The sequence below is a fragment of the Saimiri boliviensis genome, chromosome 14 (assembly GCF_048565385.1).
Source record: "Saimiri boliviensis isolate mSaiBol1 chromosome 14, mSaiBol1.pri, whole genome shotgun sequence".
Lineage (NCBI taxonomy): Eukaryota > Metazoa > Chordata > Mammalia > Primates > Cebidae > Saimiri > Saimiri boliviensis.
In genome coordinates, this window is record NC_133462.1 from 18839349 (window position 1) to 18854865 (window position 15517).

Below are 15517 nucleotides of genomic sequence, written 5' to 3' on the forward strand. Positions count from 1 at the left end.
AAAGCCACAAAAATTAACGAGAGTTTTTGAAAAACTTATATGCTGTTTCAGAGAGACTGCTATTTTAAAATGTGTTTGTTGGCCGGGCGCGGTGGCTCATGCCTATAATCCCGGCACTTTGGGAGGCCGAGGCGGGTGGATCACGAGGTCAAGAGATCAAGACCATCCTGGTCAACATGGTGAAACCCCGTCTCTACTAAAAACACAAAAACTAGCTGGGCATGATGGCACGTGCCTGTAATCCCAGCTACTTGGGAGGCTGAGGCAGGAGAATTGCTTAAGTCCAGGAGGCGGAGGTTGCGGTGAGCCGAGATCGCGCCATTGCACTCCAGCCTGGGTAACAAGAGCGAAACTCCATCTCAAAAAAAAAAAAATGTGTTATGTCTTTTAGCAAAATCATGAAGACCTATTTTCTCCCTTAATAAAGGAGAAAAACTGATGGCTTGAGAAATTTTTCTTTTCTTTTCAATTTTATGAATTTTTTCAGAAGTTGTAACAATATTATTATTGACTTTTGACTTATTTGATAAGCATTAACTATTTTTGTTTTGGTCAGATAAGTTATTGACAAAACTAATCAGTTTTTTATTATAAGTAAAACATTTTCTTTTTTTCCTCAAAAATCCTTTTCTTTTAACCTATGTCTATATAGCTAACTAGTAGACAAGAGAATTACCTTGTCTTTTTGTTTTGTTTTGTTTTTCTGAGATGGAGTTTTGCTCTTCTTTTTTTTTTTTTAATTAATTAATTTATTTATTTATTTTTAAAGATAGGGTTTCACCATGTTGGTCAGGCTGGTCTTGAACTCCCGACCTCAGGTGATCTGCCCACCTTGGCCTCCAAAGTGCTTGAATTACAAGCGTGAGCCACCGTGCTTGGCCCCGAGTTTTGCTCTTCTTGCCCAGGCTGGAGTGCAATGGTGTGATCTGGACTCACCACAGCCTCCACCTCCCTGGTTCAAGTGATTCTCCTGCCTCAGCCTCCCAAGTAGCTGTGATTACAGGCATGCACGACCACACTCAGCTAATTTTATTTTATTATTATTACTATTTTTTTATTTTTAGTAGAGATGGGGTTTCACCATGTTGGTCAGGCTAGTCTCAAACTCCCGATCTCAGGTGATCTGCCTGCCTCGACCTCCCAAAGTGCTGGGATTATAGGTGTGAGCCACCACGCCCAGCTCTTATTTTGGTTTTATACCAATAAAACATACCTTGGAAACTCAAAAAAAAAAACACCCATAAAGTCATGATGCATAATTTTATTAGGATGCACGTTGTATCTGGTTATCTTTCTTTTTGTAATATTACCAGTTATTATAATTTTTAGATTCATTCGTTAGAGGTTACAAACGACATTTTAATTCTGTCATTCTTCCTTCATAGATTAAGTGGAGTACTTCTATCTATAAAGTAAAACTTTCCCTCATCATTTGTTTGGTTAACCTGAAGGACAGTTCATATAGGAAAGAATGTTTGATTCTTTCCATTTAATTACCAGTTTTCCAAATAATGAGTTGGCTTCTTAGAATCATCTAAAAGTGACCAATAATGTTTTAAAATATTGTTGTGAATTAACGGATCAAACATGTTTAATATGATCAGTCCATTGCAGTTATCCTTATAATTTGATGTGCAGCCAATCCAGGTGAACACTTATTATTATTTTCTATAATGCTGTTGTATTATATATTCTTTTATTTTTTAAATCCTCTTGATTTATCTGCAGAAAAAAGGGTAATTTATCAAAAGCAATGGAAGGTTTCCTTGAAAGATTATTATCTTGTCACACTTGCATGCAGTTCAAGACCCGCCTCTTACATCTTACTACAGTTTGGGATTTGTTTTTAATCCCATGGGAAATGTCCTAACAAGGCTTTGGCATATCTTTGTTCTAGTGTCTACAGTGGGGAGGGGAAGAAGCTTTTTTAATTAAATTAAATACACATCTATCTTCATTTTATTAGTTTTGTAATGTCACTGTCAAGATAGAACTATGGGATGGCTTAAGACAACTTTTGTAAGATTTTTAAGCATTATATTTAAAAATTCTATTACAAAATAATAATTGGATGTACAAGTTGTAACAGTGTTGGCCACTAGAGCTTCTTCAAGTTGGCTCCTAGTCTTATCAGCATGATTCTAATAGTTTTTGGTCGCTTTCTTGCTTTTTGGTATAACAAGATGTTCAGACTCAATCCTGTCCATTTCTTGAAATCAGCTCTTTCCCCCAAAGAACCTTGGTTTCTTTTCTTTGAAAATAATACTTAGAAACCACAATCTAGGCCCAGCATGGTGGCTAACGCCTGTAATCCCAACACTTTGGGAGGCTGAGGTGGGCAGATCACCTGAGGTCAGGAGTTTGAGATCTGCCTGTCCAACATAGTGAAACCCATCTCTACTGAAAATACAAAAATTAGCCAGGTGTGGTGGCACATGCCTGTAATCCTAGCTACTCAGGAGGCTAAGGCAGGGGAATTGCTTGAACCTGGTAGGTGGAGGTTGCAGTGAGCTGAGATTGTGCCACTGCAGTCCAGCCTGTGCAACAAAAGTGTAATTCCATCTGAAAAACAAAAAAAAAGAAAAGAAATCACAATCTAGACACTAGGGATGCTCGTTGCCACTGGATTAGTCATTGTTTTTAGGCCTTTTCAATGGACAGAGTCAGGAATTTACTTAATGTAAAATAAACTCACTACTCTTGCATCTATTTCTGAGATCTAAATATACAGGTTCTCACTGACACCAATATAATTACTTATTTTATATTACCCCACAATACAAGCACAGTAGTCTCTGAGATATTTCTTATATTACACAAATAATACATATGCTTATTGTTTCAGGGATCAGTGATGTTCAGTGATGTGTCCATAGACTTCTCTCAGGAGGAGTGGGACTGCCTGGACCCTGTTCAGAGGGACTTATACAGAGATGTCATGTTGGAGAACTACAGCAATCTGGCTTCAATGGGTAAGGGCATCCATACCAATGATTCACAGTTCTCCTCTGGAACGTCTGCTTCTTTCACAGTGAATTTCTCAGCTTCTTTTCAACTTACTGGCTGAATTTCTGCTCTTTATTACCAAACAAATGGTTTGAGCTGAAATGAAAAGGAAGAGTAGGACATTGGAAGCTCCAGTGGGCTATGGTCGAAGCTTCGTCTTCATCTTTCTTTGGCAGTTCCTGTAGTGGCATCTCTTCCTTGATCATCAAGGGACTAGATCAGATTGACCCGCAGCATAACCATGTTCCATATGTTTTCTTGTGAGCAGGACTTTACACTCCTAAGCCTCAAGTGATCTCCTTGTTGGAACAAGGGAAAGAGCCCTGGATGGTTGGCAGAGAGCTTACAAGAGGCCTGTGTTCAGGTAAGTGAGAAATGACTGGACAGGAGAAAGGCATGACCACTAATAACTCAACTGGTCAGGGGGGAAACAGCACCTTTGAGCTCACATCAAGAAACTAGGGCTATGGAGAAAATAAGTCCTTTTAGCCTAGTTGTTATATAATGTTTCACCCTTTTTCTCTGTTACTACTCTTTCTGCTATTGGTCTCCAACACTCCGCTTAATTTCAAGCAGAAGATACCTTTCACTTCCTTCCAAGAAAACCCTCTTTTACCCATATTTTAGATTCAGCTGCTTGATAGCTTTTTTTTTCTTTGATATGGAGTCTCACTCCTGTTGCCCAGGTTGGAGTATAGTGGCGGGGTCTCAGCTCACTGCAGCCTCTACCTCCCGAGGTCAAGCAATCCTCCTTCTTCAGCCTCCATAGTAGCTGGGATTACAGGCTTGTGCCACCATGTCCAGCTAATTTTTAGAGACAGGGTTTTGTCATATTGGCCAGGCTCATCTTGAACTCCTGACCTCAGGTAATCTACCTCCCTTGGCCTCCCAAAGTGCTAGGATTACAGGTATGTGCCACGGGTCCGGCCGCTTGCTAGCTTTTTTAAACTCTCTCTTTCTCTTTTTTTTTTCTTTCTTTTTTTAAGGGTCTGGCTCTGTCACCCAGACTGGAGCACAGTTACATGATCATAACTCACTGTTATGATCAAACTTCTGGGCTTAAGCAGTCCCCCTATCTCAGCCTTCCAAGTAGCTGGGACTATAGGCATGTGCCACCATGCCTGGCTAATTCCTTTTCTTCCTCTTCTGCATTTTTTAACTTGTGCAGGTGTTTTCTACTACCACTCCCCAAAATAATGTAATTGTGTCTGTATACGCACATGTGAATACACACACACACACCCCTTGCCCAAGTCCAACTGGTCTTCATTATAGCTGCCTGTCAGTAATCTGTTTTATCTAATTGTCTTCAATGTTTTCTTTATCAAACTTTTTTTTTTGAAATGGAGTCTCACCCTTTTGCCTAGGCTGGAATGCAGAGGTGAGATCTTGGCTCACTGCAACCTCTGCCTCCTGGGTTCCAGCAATTCCCCTCCCTCAGCCTTCTCAGTAGCTGGGGGACCACAGGTGCATGCCACCATGCCTGGCTAAGTTTTTCTATTTTTAGTAGAGACGGTTTTATGGCGTTAGCCAGGATGGTCTCAATCCCCTGACCTTGTGATCTGCCCGCCTTGGCCTCCCAAAGTGCTAGGATTATAGGTGTGAGCCACGGCTTCCAGCCTTGACCTTTTTTTCATTTCCTTGTTTGTGTAAAGGAATCTTACAGGTGCTACAGTTTACTAATTGTGTTACCTTTATGATCTCAAGGTCCAAAAGTGGTGCTAAAATCTATGTATATATATGTATATATGACTTCCACAAAGTAGAATAGTATAAAAGAGAAATGAAATAAGGAGTTTAGTAGAAAGTCAAACACTAACTATGTAGAAGTGGAATTAATCCATACCGAAATCATAAGTGGAGCCTTGGCAGTGACTGCAGTCACCATGCAGAGGTACATTGTTGGGGCCAAGACAGAAAAAAGGGATCTTCTGTGCCTATATTAAAAAGGAAGATGTGGCAGAGAAGGGGAGATTTGGGATGAAGGAGGAGAACCAGAAGAGTACTTACTGAGCACTGCTGTGTACCAAACACTGGTCCAAGGGCTGGGACTTCAGTTAGAATCAAGGCATTCTAAAACTCTGCACTTCTGAAGCCTACGTTCTAGAGGGTAAGAGAGAAAATGTGTTAGCCTGTTTTGTGCTGTTAGAACAGGATACCTCACATTGAGTCAGTTATAAAGAACAGAAATTATTTTCTCATAGATCTGGAGGCTAAGAATTCTAAAATCAAGACACTGGCGTCTGATGAGGGCCTTCTTGCATTTTCATGTGGCAGAAGGTAGTGGGGCAAGAGAGCCAGCTCCTTCCATCAAGCCCGTTTATAAGGGCACCCAAACCCATTCGTGAGGGACAGGTCCTCAAAGCTTCATCTTTTCTTAAAGGCCCCACCTCTTTTTTTTTTTGAAATTTTTTCTTTTTCCTTTTTTTTTTTTTTTGAGACAGGCTTTCACTCTATCACCCAGGCTGGAGTGCAGCAGCACAATCATGGCTCACCACAGCCTCAACCTCCCAGGCTCAAGTGATCCTCCCACCTCAGCCTCCCAAGTAGCTGGGACCTCAGGCAGACGCCACCACGCCCAGCTAATTTTTGTATTTTTTGTAGAGACAGGATTTCGCCTTGCTGCCCAGGCTGGTCTCTTAACTCCTGGGCTCAAGCAATCTACCCACCTTGGCCTCCCAAAGTATTAGGATTACAGACTTGAGCCAGTCTGCCTGGCCCCCACCTCTTAATACTATCACATTGGCAAGAGCTTAATTTTGAAAGAGAGACTTACTTTCAAACCATAGCAGAAAATAAACATATGTCAAGTATATATATATAAAATAATTTTAGCATGACATTAATATTATATAATATGGTTAATGTTATAATATATAAATATACTTTTAGAATTGTATATCATTTATATTTATACAATATGTAACTAATACATTGGCATAGTGTAAACAATAGATATCATTTTAATACGTCATATTTCTATATTATTATCTGTATGTGTATATATAAAATGTCAGGTGGTGGGTAATAAGTGCCATGAAGGGAGGCTAGAGAGGGCCTCTCTGATGAGGTGTTCTTTTAGTCAAGACCGGAAGGAAGTGAAAGACAGGTCATATAAATATCTCCTGGAAGAGATTTAGGCACAGGGAACAGGAAAAACCAAGTACTCGAGTTCGGAGCTTGAATGAGCCAGGTGGGAACTGTAGAAGAAGAGATCGGGAAAGGCTTATGAGTGTTTGCATGCTGGGTGCAGGTCAGGGTGGGAGGTGGATGTACCTGTTGAGGATTTTGGGTCTTGTGGGCCTTGAATTCTGTTCTGAATGAGGTGTAAATCCATTGAATGATTTAATAGAGTGACATAATCATGTTTGTAAAGGATCGTGTTTGCCCAAGGGTTCCTAACTTTGAATTCCTTTAGGTAGAATTCAGGGAGTCCATGAACTTGCATGAGAACAAAAAATACATCTTTATCTTTAATACCCTCTAACCGAAATACAGCATTTTTTCCTATTGTAGTGTATGGGACAAACCATAGTAGTCCCGTTAGTAGTAGGAGAGTAGTTCCTGTGACTCTGGCATCAATGGAAATCACAGATACATTCATATTCTTTGACTGTTTTTGTAGGCATATTGAAATATTTATGCTCATCATTACTTCAGAATTAATGTAGTACTAGGCTCGCCACTAGGTCTTGTTTAATGTTCTACTAAAGAGGAAACCTCCAGGCAGAGAGAAGAATCCCTGTAAAGGCTCTGCTGGGGAGAAGCTTGGTGTGTTTGAAGGACTAAAAGCCAGTGTTGATGGGCCCCATGATCAAGTGGGAGTGGAGTGGGAGTGAGGGCTGGACAGACAGGCAGAAACCACAGCATTCAGCCTTTGCAGGAGATTGAGGAGTTTGGACCTTGAGCAGTGGAAGCCTAAGCCAAATGATATTATTCCCTGAAGAGATTAAAGGGTGAGGGAGCTTGGTCGGGAGACTGGTTGAGGAGGCTCCTTCACTGGTCTGGGAAAGAGTTGATTCTCCTTTGGAAAGTGACATTGCCCGTGGAAGACAGAGAGGACAGTTTTGAAAACTTTACTTGGGCGCTTAACTAGGTGAAAGTTACCGAAAGATCATATAGAGGTAGGAGGAAAGATTGTGTTGGAATGAATTCCCTGTTCCTGTTTTGATCTACTCCAACAGGCTTCATTTTGATACCTTCAAACTATTTAATTTGCCTAATATCCCCATTTTTATAAGAAATTCTTTCATAATAATGCCTATCAAATACTGAATACTCGAAAACATTTATATGCATTTTCCTGTATCCTCCTCCAGTAATCGTGAGGTAAGGATTATGCCATTTTACAGATGAAGAAATGGTGACTTAGAGGTTAAATAATTGCTTGTGAGCACAGCGTTCATGTATTAGAATTGCCAGTTAGCTCTTATCAATCTGCTTCTGATTCCTGTTACCTTTCCATAGCAGTATGTTGTATTGTGTCTTAATTTCTTTCTCTCTTCCTTAAACTTTAGCTGCCTTCTCTCTCTTTCACTGTGGTGGTACATGAGCAAATCTCCTCCCCTCTAAGATCAGCATCTCAAAATTCCAAGGCAAACAATATTTCCCTTGAATCCGCAGCACATAAAATATTCTGAGTTTCCTTATCTGTCACTTACAAACTTACATCAACTTAGTTTAATACATTAGACTTACATCTGGCTCTTTCCTTATGTGAATAACCTGATGTTACCACTTCCCTTTTTCTTTTTTTTTTCTTGAGATGGAGTCTCACTCTGTCACCCAGCTAGAATGCAGTGGTGTGATCTTGGCTCACTGCAGCCTCCGCTTCCTGGGTTCAAGTGGTTCTCCTGCTTCAGCCTCTCAGGGAGCTGGGATTACAGGCATGTGCCACCATGCCCAGCTAATTTTTGTATTTTTAGTAGAGACAGGGTTTTGTCATGTTGACCAGGCTGGTCTGAAGTTCCTGACCTCAGGTATCCACCTGCCTCGGCCTCCCAAAGTGCTGGGATTACTGGCGTGAGCTACAGTGTCCAGCCACCGCTTTCAAATTGTATCCACTGTATCCTTTATTACAGAGCTTATTTTGTTTCCATCCTAACTGGGTATGCTGCAGTTCACCTCTGATGCTATTCAGAATTAGTGTAGACCTCACAGTCTTCCATAGTACCGTCCGCACTTCAGATGCCAGCTACAAGTCTTGGGAGTCCTGGGCAACCTGCAGGTCAGCCAACTAACAGCAGTAAATTAAGGAGTTTTCAAGGTCTCAGGTTCAATAATTTGTTAGAATGACTCATAGAAATCAGGAAAGCTGTATTTAAAGCTACAGTTTTATTATAAAGGGTACATATTTGGGCAAGATCTGGAACTGGACAGTTTCCATGCCCTCTCCCTGTAGAGTCAGTTTGTCATACTCCCAGCATGTCAGCGCGTTTACCAACCAGAAAACTCCACTGAGTTTACTGCCCAGCATTTTTACTGAGGTTTTATTATACGGGCACAATTGATTAAATTCCTGGCAACTCAGCCTGTAGCCTCTCTCCCCTTCTCGGAGGTTAGGCAGCTGAAAGTCCCAACCCTCATTTTTTTTTCTTTCTTTTTGAGATAGAGTCTCACTCTGTCACCAGGCTGGAGTGCAGTGGCGCAATCTCACTGCAGCCTCTGCTTCCTGGGTTCAAGCGATTTTTCCTGCCTCAGCCTCCCTAGTAACTGAGACTACAGGCACGTGCCACCACACCCAGTTAATTTTTGTATTTTTAGTAGAAATGGGGTTTCATCATGTTGGCCGGAAGGGTCTTGATCTTTTGACCTCGTGATCCACCTGCATCGGCCTCCCAAACTGCTGGGGTTACAGGTGTGCCCAGAAGTCTCAGCCCTCTCATCGCAAGCTAGTGTTTCTGGTAATCAGATCCCACCCTGAAGCTTTCTTAGGACCCACCATGAATTACCTTATTAGCGTTTAACAAAGACCCCTGCCAGGAAATTCCAAGTGTTTTTGAAGCTCTGTGTGGGGCTATATTATACCTCAGAGCCAAAGAATCTTCCCCATATGAATTTATTTCTCTCAGGAGACCTTTATTGGAGGCTAGAAAATGATCCACTTCATGTTATACATATTGTCTGATATACTTATCTCTTGTATACACACATGCATACTTACATAGATACATGTATATCATATATACGTATATAAGTAGACTTACATGCACAGATATGGCTTGTCATGTTTTAATATGGAAAATAGCCCAATCATTGTATATTTACCAGCCTTTCTAGATGATTCTGATCTCCATCTGTGTTTGAGTTTCATTGTGACTTATTTGTTTCGTTACCTTCCTCTGATTCCTGCATTATATTACTAATTTCTGCTGCTTTCATGTCCACCTTTTCAGATTACACAGATATCCTGTGAACCCTGTGTCATTTACCTAGTAGATACCATTCTCACTTTAATTTTTCCATTTCTTTTATAAAAGTTTGACTTTTCACAAATAGGAAGAAAGGACATTGATCATTTTATTTTCTTTCAGATCTGGAATCAATGTGTGAAACCAAGTTATTGTCTCTAAAGAAGGAAGTTTATGAAATAGAATTATGCCAGAGGGAGATAATGGGACTTACAAAGTATGGCCTTGAGTACTCCAGTTTTGGAGATGTTCTGGAATATAGAAGCCACCTTGCAAAACAACTGGGATATCAAAATGGGCATTTCAGTCAAGAAATATTCACTCCTGAATACATGCCCACATTTATTCAACAGACATTCCTTACTCTCCATCAAATAATTAATGATGAACACAGACCCTATGAATGTAAGAAATGTGGAAAGGCCTTTAGTCAGAACTCACAATTTATTCAACATCAGAGAATTCATATTGGTGAAAAATCTTATGAATGTAAAGAGTGCGGGAAATTCTTTAGTTGTGGTTCACACGTTACTCGGCATCTGAAAATTCATACTGGTGAAAAACCCTTTGAATGTAAGGAATGTGGAAAGGCCTTCAGTTGTAGCTCATACCTTTCTCAACATCAGAGAATCCATACTGGTAAAAAACCCTATGAATGTAAGGAATGTGGGAAGGCCTTTAGTTATTGCTCAAATCTTATTGACCATCAGCGAATTCACACTGGTGAAAAGCCTTATGAATGTAAAGTATGTGGGAAAGCCTTTACTAAGAGCTCACAACTTTTTCAACATGTGCGAATTCATACAGGTGAGAAACCCTATGAATGTAAGGAATGTGGGAAAGCCTTTACCCAGAGCTCAAAGCTTGTTCAACATCAGAGAATTCATACTGGTGAGAAACCCTATGAGTGCAAGGAATGTGGCAAAGCCTTTAGTAGTGGCTCGGCACTTACTAATCATCAAAGAATTCACACTGGCGAGAAACCCTATGATTGTAAGGAATGTGGGAAGGCTTTTACCCAGAGCTCACAGCTTCGTCAGCATCAGAGAATTCACGCTGGTGAGAAACCCTTTGAATGTCTTGAATGTGGGAAGGCCTTTACTCAGAACTCACAGCTTTTCCAACATCAGAGAATTCATACCGATGAAAAACCGTATGAATGTAATGAATGTGGAAAGGCCTTTAATAAATGCTCAAACCTTACTAGACATCAGAGAATTCACTCTGGTGAAAAGCCCTATAACTGTAAGGAATGTGGGAAGGCTTTTAGTAGTGGCTCAGATCTCATTCGCCATCAGGGAATTCATGCTAATGAATAATAAAAATTAAAGCTCCTTTCACCTTCCTCATATTTTAAACCAAAATTCACATCTAATAGTTACCCTCTTTCACAATTTTTTATAACTTTGTATTTAAATTTTGTATTCAAATGTATTTCCAAGTTATAAATTCAGAGTCTAAATTGAGATTCCCTCTCCCCTGGCCCTCCATCATATACCAATGCCAGCTGTTCTATGGTCCTTTCTTTCACTGTTTGGTTCTGCTTTCTTGGTGGTGCATTATACTGTTGTTTATATTTGCTTGTATTTTTAGGGCTGTCTTTTCTGATCTGTGTATTTGTGTTTGCACCAGTATTGCACTGTTTGAATTGTGTTATTACCTTTAATATTTTCAAATTCTTTGTGAGTTATAACTTTGTTTTTGAAGTCAGTGTTAATCTTTTAGTTTTATTTTACAAATTTACACTTTTAGTTATTAAGCCAAAAATCACAAAAAATTACAAACTAAAAAGCAAAATGTAATTGTAATCATACTTATAGATGGCTACTCTCATTTGATAGAGAAAATCCTGCTATACTTTGCTTTTTCAGAGAGTATAATTATGGTATGCGTGCTGTACCTTTAACTGCTTTTATCATGCCAAAAAATTCATGAGTGCCATTTCAATAAACATAGATTTTTATTATTTTCATGACATACTTAATGACTTTAAAATGACTATTCATGTTATGGTTACCTCGAAATTTTTGCAGCTGTAAAAGCTGACTTCCTTATTATGACCCAAAATTTATCTTTGGATGCTTGTTTTTACTTTTGAAACATTTATTTTAATTGCTAAAATTACCCAAATTTTCTTCTTGTGAACTGTTTTGTTCCTTTACATCAAACCTAATCCCAGTGCCACACTAGAAACTAATCACGGTTACAAAAGTGTTGTTTATCAATCCAGGTATGAAATATTTTTATTTTAATTTTTTAAAAATGGAGTCTCACTCTGTTGCCCAGGCTGGCGTGCTGTGGTGCGATATCGGCTTACCACAACCTCCACCTCCCAGGTTCAAGCAGTTTTCCTCCCTCAGCCTCCCAAGTAGCTGGGACTACAGGCATGCACCACCATGCTTCGCTAATTTTTGTATTTTTAGTAGAGACAGTGTTTCACTATGTTGGCCAAGCTGGTCTTGAACTCTTAACCTTGTCATCCACCTGTCTTGGCTTCCCAAAGTGCTGGGATTACAAGTGTGAGCGACCTCACCAGCCTGATGTTTTTCTTATAGATGTTAGTGGTGTTTTAAAAAATTATGTCTAGGTATATACAGGCTGTATGTATTGGTTTGCTGTGAGGAGTCAATGAATAATAAATGTATAATACTTCAAACTTTTATTAGGTTTAGTAAAAGTTTTCCACTGTTATCGGTGATATGCTCATTATGATAAGTTTCTTAAGATTTATGGAAATGATTTTAACCATGTTGTTTACCTTTGGCAAATTTATAATTCAGAGTGGAAAAAGAGAAGCATTTGTAATGAGTATAACAAAGCCTTTCACCATCATTATTATTCAGCATGGAATTTTAAAAGGAAGAAAAAAAGTATGTGTGAATAGTCTTTGTTCAGATTTCATCTTTTATGCTACATAAAGAATACCAGTCTGAGGCGGGCACAGTGGCTCACACCTGTAATAGTAGCACTTTGGGAGGCGAAAGTAGGTGGATCACTTGAGGTCAGGAGTTTGAGACCAGCCTGGCCAACATGGTGGTGAAACCCCATCTCTACTAAAAATACAAAAAAAAAAATTAGCCAGGTGTGGTATTGCATGCATATAATCCTAGCTACTCGGGAGGCTGAGGTGGGAGGATTGCTTCAACCTGGGAGGTGGAAGTTCCAGTGAGCTGAGACTGTGCTACTGCACACTCCAGACTGGGTGACAGAGTGAGACTGTCTTAGAAAAAAAGAATACCAATCTAAAACCCTGTAAATAAGAGGCATAGTAGAAAGCACAGGTAAAAATCCAGAAAGAGATTATAACAGTTTTTCTAAAATTTCTCCCCAAAAAGCAGAAAACATACTGGCCACATTATTTGACCAGAAGAAGCAGTACAATCAGATAGCCATCAAATATATGATTATTAATTCAGTATTTCCTCTTAATTAACATGGGTTAAGGAATAAATCCCTAATATATACATTATTTTTCATTTTTTATTTTTTTTTGAGAGAGGGAGTGTTGCAGTGGCGAAATCTTGGCTTACTGCAACCTCTGCCTCCTGGGTTCAAGCGATTCTCCTGCCTCAGCCTCCCGAGTAGCTGGGATTACAGGGACCTGCCACCATGCTAGACTAATTTTTGTATTTTAGTAGAAACGGTGTTTCACTAGGTCAAGCTGACCTTGAACACCTCTTGACCTCAAATGGTCTGCCGGCCACAGCCTTCCAAAGTGCTGGGATTACGGGCGTGAGCCACCATGCCCGGCCCCTAATATACACATTACTTATAGGTACATGAAAATGAAAACAATTGAAAAGCTGTACTGGAAGTTTTATTACCTAATATCCATCCACATACTCTTAATGCTAGGAAGAGTGAATAAAATATAAAACCCAGGGAGCTAAAATAAGCTGAAATGAATTGTGGGAGAAGGATGTATTATTATTTATTTTATTTTTATTTATTAATTTTTTTTTGAGACTGAGTCTCTTGTCACCCAGGCTGGAGTGCAATGGCACGATCTCAGCTCACTGCAACCTCCATCTCCAGGGTTCAGGCAATTCTTCTGCCTCAGCCTCCCAAGTAGTTAGGATTAAAGGCATGCACCACCGTGCCTGGCTAGGTATTATTTTAAAAGGCAAGCATAACGGAAATAAAAAAACTGGATCTAAATAAAATACAAAATTTGATATTTGATGGAAGAGAAAAAAAAGGAGACAAACTTTAGTGGTTCCAGAGGTGAAATAAGAATGATAAATAATATTGTAAATGAGAAATTGAAATGACTCTCTCTCTCACATATATATATATATATATGTTTTTTTTTTTTTTTTTCTTTTTTGAGACAAAGTCTCACTCTATCGCCCAGGCTGGAGTGCAGTGGTGCGGTCTCTCCTCAGTGCAACCTCTGACTCCGGGGTTCAAGCAATTATCCTGCCTCAGCCTCCTGAGTAGCTGGTATTACAGGCATGCACCACCATGCCCAGCTAATTTTTTTGTATTTTTAGTAGAGATGGGGTTTTTTCATATTGGCAAGGCCAGTCTTGAACTCCTGACCTCAGGTGATCCCCTCTGCCTGCCTCTGCATCCAGAAGTGCTGGTATGACAGGTGTGAGCCATCACACCTGGCCAAAAAGACTATGTATTAAAACTCAAAAGAACTGTATCATTTGGGGTAATGAAAATGTGGAATGGGTAGAAATTGTTTTGTTCATATACTACAGACCACTCAACTGTACACTTTAAAAGGGTGACTATTATGCTGTGTGAATTTTATCTCAATTTAAAAACTTAAGGCTAGGTGCAGTGGCTCATGCCTGTAATCCCAGCACTTTGGGAGGCGGAGGTTGGAGAGTGGCTTGAGGCTGGGAGTTCAAGACCAGCTTAGGTATCATAGTGAGACTCCCTCCCCTCATCTCCACAAAAAAGAAATTTAAAGACAACAAACTTTAAAGTTGATATTATAGATATTTTTATAACATATCTGAAAATCTGCAAAAATCCGTGATTTTTAATAAGTTGACATCAGAATTCACTGGAGCTGTAAAATCTTGATAGACCTCCCTCCAGAATAAACTTTAGAAAATAAGACCATAAAATTTTTCAAAAAAATTTTAAATGTCAAATTACTACACTAAAAAATACACCAAGGTAGGCATTTTTATAAGTGAAATCTATGAAATGTTTTGGGAACTCTTCCAGGACACAGACTGAGATAGCAAATTATCTGTTTTTATGAATTTGTCACAATCCTGATGTTAAAACCTACTGGAAGAACCCAAAACAATTTGTCCAGAGTCACTTATGAAAATATGGGGTTATAAATTAGCAAATCAAATCTCGTAACCCATTGAAAATAAATATTTGTCACATTCTGAATTTAGGAACAAAACAATTCTGATAAATCTTTTCCAAACTTGTTACTTACTTTCTGAAACTTGAAAATCAAATTGATTTAGATACCATAATATTTCTTAATGTCTGAACTCAGGAACCAAATAGATGTGGATAGCAAGGGATTGTTGGAATACTACACAAGATAATTCACGTGAAAATTGCTAGAGTTCAAATACCTAAAGTACTGTTAATGAAAATGTATTATCTAACCTCAACATTTTTTAGATGAACCTTTTTTTTTTTTTTAGCAGTATTTGACAGGATGGGATATATTTTTAAAATAAACTCGGGTTATTGTCCTATCTGCTGCAGTATCACTGTGTTCATTCATTTATGCCTTTACTTCCTATGTGAAGAGTCTCTCATAGCCAGCATATCCAGTCATTGCTGTGCATTTTGGATGAGGGTGGATTGAGGGGTGGGGAGGAGGTTGTTAAAATAAGCACAACTTCAATTTTGATTGCAATTAGAATGTAGAAAAATCATGCCTTTCACTTCCATGATAAGAAAAATCTTGCCAAGGTAAAAAATCATAACTTTCTATGGGACTGAGAGTGGTGGAGGACTCGTGATGAACTGAATTCCTGAGAGAAATCCAAACTGTTAGGATTACAGGCGTGAGCCACTGCGCCCGGCTCCTTTTTGTATTTTTTTGAGATGGAGTTTCGCTCTTGTTGCCCAGGCTAGAGTGCAATGGCACAACCTCGACTCACTGCATC

At 39.3% G+C, this 15517-nt stretch overlaps 1 protein-coding gene across 5 annotated transcripts in view; it reads left to right on the forward strand.

Annotated features, from left to right (window-relative positions):
* ZNF383 (zinc finger protein 383) overlaps nt 1–15100 on the forward strand; it is a 64500-nt gene extending 49400 nt beyond the window's left edge. For all 5 annotated transcript variants that reach the window (XM_074386429.1, XM_010348005.3, XM_074386428.1 and 2 more), the window contains exons 3-5: nt 2846–2972; nt 3275–3370; nt 9540–15100. In XM_074386429.1, coding sequence (XP_074242530.1) covers nt 2846–2972; nt 3275–3370; nt 9540–10735 — 1419 coding nt within the window. In that variant the 3' untranslated portion in view covers nt 10736–15100. The remainder of the gene's footprint in view (nt 1–2845; nt 2973–3274; nt 3371–9539) is intronic.
* Nucleotides 15101–15517: the final 417 nt, after the last annotated feature.